General features: G+C 49.8%; 1 protein-coding gene and 1 pseudogene across 1 annotated transcript; both read right to left on the bottom strand.

The window, feature by feature from the left end:
• Positions 1-493: 493 nt before the first annotated feature.
• Positions 494-3,152, bottom strand: LOC148107342 (pancreatic progenitor cell differentiation and proliferation factor pseudogene; annotated as a pseudogene).
• A 132-nt stretch (positions 3,153-3,284) lies between these two features.
• Positions 3,285-6,245, bottom strand: ZBTB9 (zinc finger and BTB domain containing 9). The gene is made up of 2 exons (XM_045795497.2): positions 5,974-6,245; positions 3,285-5,787 (listed from the first exon to the last, which is right to left on the bottom strand). Exon 2 carries the CDS (start codon positions 5,703-5,705, stop codon positions 4,281-4,283), a length of 1,425 nt encoding a protein of 474 aa, XP_045651453.2. The 5' UTR covers positions 5,706-5,787; positions 5,974-6,245; the 3' UTR covers positions 3,285-4,280.
• Positions 6,246-6,402: the final 157 nt, after the last annotated feature.

Raw genomic sequence — 6,402 nt, 5'->3', positions numbered from 1 at the left:
GAGTTTACTGAGGCAAGGCACCGTTCTAAGCATTTTACATGTATTAACTCTTACAGACCTGTGAGCACGATTATGTGTGAACGAGGAACTCCAGAGTGAAGATGCTGGACAGAGGGGATAATTAAAAGAGCAAGGGCTCTGTGAAGGGGGCCAGCCTTAGTCAGGAGTGACATCTCTTCCACTATAAGGAGGAAAGGACAGAGGCAGAGAGGTACACTTCCAAATTTGTTTAAAAAAAATTTTTTTTTAAACCGGCTGCTTGGAGTTTATCTTCTACTTCATGCAATGCATATGGTTACAGGTGTCAGGAAGGCTTGTGTGTGGCTTGGATAATAAAGAGTGGGGTTCTCTCAACTTCCTTTTTGGTGTTTTGCTGTTTTGTTATAAAAGAACCCAACTGCTTCTGTTTGCTGCAACCTGCCTAGTCTATGGGGCGGGGTGGAACTCTGATGAGCCTAGCACCTCCTGAAGCCTGGTAGCTGGTGATGGCCACTCAAGACTGGGGCTGGGTGCTGGCTTTGACAGGCTGGCCACCAGGCTGCTTCCAGAGCCAAGTCACAGGTGATTGTGCTGCTGGAGGCCTGGGAGATTCCAAGCAATCTGAGGACTCCAACACTGTAGCCAGGAATGGGAGAATGGACTTCCCAAAAGAGAAGTTTGCCCACCAGTGACCTGGGTTGGCCCTGGGGAGACTAGGGTGGTGAGGGATGGCTTCCCCAGGATACTCTGCACTTCCGCAGAAGCTGTTACTGCAAGTGGAACCCAGGCGGCGTGGGCAATAGCGTGTGTGGCCATAAGCAAGCCACTGGAGGGGATGGCTACCATACTGTTGTTTTTGGGCTGGTGGGAACCTCTGCACGACCCCTCACAGGCCTGGGTGTACGGAAACCTAGATCACAGAGCCCATTTGCAGAGGAGACTGCAGAAGGCGCTCCACGACTGAGGTGGGGCACCAGGTGTAAATCCAGATCTTTCATAATGGAACTTGTTTTCTGTGTAATTCCTAATGCTTCAAAACAAAACCAAAACTCTAACATGGTATTTTAATGGGCTTACAGTAGAAATAACAAAATGCTATGGGGATTAAGGAGAGGGAAGGATTCTGCCTTGAGTTCAGAGGGCAGAGGTATTGGTTGGGCAGGTTCACCATTTCTTGAGCACCTATTAAGTGCCAGGTGTATCTGAGGCTATAAGGATCCCAAAATGGGCAACATGTGGTGATTGTCTGGGGTGGGCCTCTGTTCCTGTGGGATGGCTAGCACCATTCTCCACTCTTCTATCCCAGGACTTCAATTTCCCCTTAAGGATTACATACCCACTTTGTTGCCTTGATGGAATATATGATTAGGGTGCTCTGGCCAGAGGGCAGACCTGAGACAGAGGGAGAGGGAGAGAATCTCAAGCAGACTCCACGCTGAGCCCGATGTGGGATTTGATCTCACGACCCTGAGATCATGACCTGAGCCGAAACCAAGTGTCAGACTCTCAAGTGACTGAGCCACCCAGGTGCCCCTCTCCTGGGAAATTTTATCTTGAGATAAGTAACACAAGTAATAAGGATGACTGGATCATCATCACAAAACATAACCAGAAAAGATTCCCCAGGAGTTTCTGTTCCCTGGACCCCCAAAGCTTATCCTTACCCAGGTCTTATCCTTCCAAAGGCTGGTCCTTCATCCCTTCCTTCCATTTCAGGAGCCCACATACTTCCATAGATTCCTGTTTTGATAAGGTTAGTCAGGGCCAGCTTCCCTTGCTTGCAACCAAAGGATCCTGCTCAATGGGTAGACAGGCACATCTCATTTTATTGTGCTTCCCTTCAATGCACTTTGCAGATACTGCAGGGTTTTGTTTTGGTTGTGTTTGTTTGTTTACAAACTAAAGGTTTACAGCAAGTCTATTGAAGGTCTGCAATTGAAGGTTTGGAGCAGGTCTATTGGCACCATTTTTCCAACAGTATTTGCTCTCTTTGTGTCTCTGCATCACATTTTGGTAAATCCTGGAATATTTCAAACTTTTTCATTATTAATGTATTTGTTATGGTGATCTAGGATTACTACTTGGTGAAAGCTCAGATGATCATTTTTTAGCAATGAAGTATTTTTTTAAGGTACGTACTTTTTTTTTTTTAAGTAGACTCCATGCCGTGTGGAGCTAAATGCAGGGCTTGAACTCACGACCCTGAGATCAAAGACCTGAGCTGACATCAAGAGTCAGACGCTTAACCAACTAAACCACCCAGGTGCCCTGTGGTATATACATTTTCTTTCGACATAATGCCACTGCACACTTAATAGGCTATTGTAAAAACGTAACTTTTATATGCACTGAGAAGCTAAAAAATTCATTTGACTTGCTCTGTTGCAGTGGTCTGGAACTGAACCTGTAACATCTCTGAGACATGTCTGTAGCCACCGGCAGAACATGTGCCAAAAGAACGGCAGGTGGGTGGGATTTGGACACTCTCTCCCTGACCCCTTTCCCAATGTGTTCACAGTCCTTACCATGGGGATGGTACCATGGCATGGCTCTTTAGAGAGGCTGACAGATCACAGCTAGAATTTACCTTCTCAGCCCTAAAGTCCCATTTTCAGCCTCTTCTGGGTACCACACCTAATAACTTTTAAGGAACATGCTTTGGGGAAAGCTATCAACCCTGGCCCTAGTTAAAACTTCAACTAAGCCGCCCACATTGTTGCCATAAACTGGTACACAGCCATCTTTGTGAAATCTTCGCTGATGTATAAGGCCTTCTCTTGGTTTCCTTTATGCCACTACAGTACCCTGTACTGCCCACTAAGATGGACTTATCATACCACATTGCCATTATTTATCTAGCTTTGGTAGTAGCTGTGAACTTTTTGAGGTCAGAGTATAAGGGTCTAGCACAGTGCACTGCACTAAATGTTTGTAGAACAAACCAAACAACCAAACATACATTATAAATAAAGTCAGGGAAGATTATAGGTAAAGATCATGTGAACCAACTTCTTTAAAAATAAAGACAGAGAACCAGTTAGGAGATACATACCACCCCACAAAAAAACAAAAACCAGTTCATACTCTGAAACATAAGGTAACTTACCTGAGATCATTTAGTGGCAGGTCAGGGCCTAGAACCTGGCCCACTGATGTCCACGACAGAGTTCTCTGCACCAGTGTGAAACCATCCCATTCTTCCCCCATCAACATAACCCTGCCACATAAGGAGCACATCCAAGTCTTTGCAACTGTTTTCATGCTGTCTCTCCCACGTAAATTACTCAATCCAGTCCATTGTCAGCTTAGGTTTCAGGGCAAAGTTTATTTGAAGCAATTAAGTAACCTGTGACAATCTCCCCATTCCAGTATCTACTTTTCTATCTCTCAACAAAGGGCCTATCATGTGTAAGTGGGATGGAAAGGAAGGGGGTGTGGTCCTACTGTACAGTTACTCTTCAGCCTTCTGTATATGCTGTCTCAGCCTCTGACAACAGCCACTTGTTCAAGAGAGGTGCTACCCTGAGAGCGTCTTAGGTCAGTGGCCATCTCCTGAGTTCACTGGTCACATTCCAGTCACTGCAATCAACATATGGGTGATCAGTGGTGGACAAAGGTAAACAAGAGGCACAGGCTGTTGAGGGAATACCCTCTATTAAAAAGAGGGTTCAAAGAATAACACATGGAATGCTCAATTTGTTAAAGTGCTCAACTACAACATTAAAAACAGAAGTGTTGGGAAGGTGCAGAGCAAGTTACGATCTGACAGTCTTCTGGAAAGATCGAACAGAATAAAGTACTCTTAAGAGTACTTAAAAAGAACTCTGCCTAAATCATTTCAGCAATGACAAGGGAGAGGAGAGCATAGAGTTTATTATTATCTGAATTATTAGACCTTGGAATCAAACATCCCTACAATGGAGACCAGCTCCTTTAACACCTCATGGAGACCAATTGAAACGTTTATCATTACATCTTTTTGCTCTAACTCTTCTCTCACCAAACTTCTAATCTGAAATCTAGTTTCCTTTATGAAAGGTCTATTATGGGGAAGTGATCAATTTATGTATGCCCTGTAAACTGGCTTCCTATGGGGTGGTTAGCAAAAACCTGGAGATGAGAAATCTGAGTTCCCAAAACTGCCAGGTTGACACCCACACTAAGAACAAGATATCCAGAATAGATCTATTTTCTTGGCATGATTACAAGATCCAGGAAAGGGGTGCAATGGTTATGAGGGGAAAGTATAAATCAGCAGCAGTGGCTTTCTTATCCTAGAAATTAGTGTGCAGCCTCAGCAGTCAGTTGTAAGTCCAGTGAGCAGTGGCCCAACCCTGGCCCTTGCATAGGTCTCGATGGCGAAGGAAACAGGCATGAACTCGGAACCGACGGCCACAATGGGGGCAGGCATGCAGGGCTCCAGCATGGGTCTTCATGTGCTCTGTCAGATGGTGCTTCAGCTTGAAGCGCTTATTACAGATACCACAGCCAAAGGGCCGAAGGCTGAAGGTCAGCATGATGTGCCGGTCACGCTTTGGCTTCACTGCAAACCGCTTCCCACACAAACAACCAAAGCGTTTTCCATCTGCAGGGGGTGTACCTCCTAACTTGACAGGCCCATGCACAGCCTGTCCTGCACCGCCAGGTCCCCCACCCCCTGACAGGATTTCATTCCCATGAAGATCCACTGGTTTCCAGGATGGACCTCCTCCTCCTCCTCCATACGTTGCCCCTGCTCCTGGGGGCAGCAAGAAGCCTAGCTCTCCATTCCCTTCGGTGTCCCCTCCAGGAAACACTTTGGTCTCCTCCTTTGTTCCTCCAGACTGAGTTCCACCTCCTGATATCTCTTCTTTAGGCTCAGAGGGTTCCTGCTTAATGTAGAAGACTTTGGGGGGCAGTGCAGTATGAGCAGCAGGTGACTCAAGTGGTGCACTCTCACCCTCTGGAACCCTGCGGGGAGTAGTGGATATGGGCAGTGGGTGGGATCCATGAGGACAGGGAAAAGCCCCTGATACTCTCTGAGGCTGAGGTGTCTGAGAGGGTGCTGCTGACCCCTGGTCCTCCTCCTCATCTTCTTCTTCTTCTTCCTCCTCCTCCTCCTCCTCTTCTTCAACTTGAATCTGTAACACATCTCCCAGTTCACTCCCCTCCCCTAAAACGGGGCTCTCGGTAGAGGTGGAAGACTGCACTGGGGTCTGGAAAGGGGAAGAGCGAATGCACCAGCCCCCTGGAGAGGATGTGGTGGAAAGAAGTGTGTGGTAAGAGGTCGCCCCACGGGTTGAAATTCCACCACCTGAGGTTTCTAGTTCTCTAAGAATCTCTGAGCACTGATCTACTACTTGCCACATCTGGAGGCCACTGGCCACGAGGAGGTGGGCAGGGAGAGCATCCAGTGGCAGACGGAGGCGCCCTGAATAAATGAGCTGGAGCAGCCCCTCGAAGGCATCGGCTTCAATGACGCTGGGCAGAGTGAGACGTGGCGCATCCCCCAGAAGAAGTTTGTCATGGAAGTAAGGAGAGGCAGCAGCCAACACTGCTTTGTGAGCCCTAAGTTCCCGGCCCTGCACCAAGAGGGACACATCACAGAACTTTCCCTCTAGCCTGTGGCGGTTCAGGGCTTCCAGCAGCACCGAGCTATGCTGCGGGAACTCGATCTGGATTGTCCGTGGGGCAGGGTTGCAGGTCGGGGAGGGGGGGACGGCGGGCATTGGCGTCGAGGTATCCATATGGCCGCCTCAGAAAGACAGATCCCAGGGGATCGAATACTGGAGATGAGGGGCTGGGGGCGCACCCCCCGCGGGATGAAGGCTGTGGAGGAAAGACACGGGGGTCACAGAAGCTCTGGATAAGGGCAACCACGTCTCCTCACACAACACCCGCCTCCCCCATCCCACCCTGTGGAAACTTTTCAGTCAGTAGTGGTTTCCGCAGATCAGCCCCGCGCACGCCCCCACCGAAAAAAGAAATACTAGACAGCCACAACAAAAGACCAACCGGGGTTTCACTTCCAGGGCCTGTGGAGGAAGATGAGGAGGTCCTTCGAGCCACGCGCCCGACCTCGCCGGCCCCGGACCGCTCCCGCCTGCCGCTCCACTCCTTCTCACGGTGCCCAGAGGGCCCGGCTCCCGGGAAGCCGCGGCCGCCGGGAGAGCGGGAGCGCCGGCCGGCAGGCCCTTCCCGCCGCCACGCCCCCGCCGGTACACACGCGGCAAAGGCTCGGAACGCTTCTGCGGACACCGCTCAATCCCGGGCCGGAAGCCACCGCCTTCCCGCCGGACGCCAACGCCAGGTGCGGTGGGCGGTGCCAGAGCCGCAGCCAATCGGAAGGCGGTAGCCTACAAGCCTCGTGTTGATTGGTTGCGCGAGCGAGAAGGCCGAGCTGGTTGGAGGTCTCTGGCCCCCGCGCGGCGGCGGATGGGGTGG

This window comes from Ursus americanus, chromosome 32 (assembly GCF_024610735.1).
Source record: "Ursus americanus isolate L20-20 chromosome 32, mUrsAme1.1.p, whole genome shotgun sequence".
Classification (NCBI taxonomy): Eukaryota; Metazoa; Chordata; class Mammalia; order Carnivora; family Ursidae; genus Ursus; species Ursus americanus.
Note: the sequence above shows the minus strand (reverse complement) of the source record. Positions and strands in the feature narration are given on the sequence as shown.

Excerpts from the sequence above, each read along its gene's own strand:
- ZBTB9 (XM_045795497.2), bottom strand. The coding sequence starts at position 5,705 with ATGGATACCTCGACGCCAATGCCCGCCGTCCCCCCCTCCCCGACCTGC.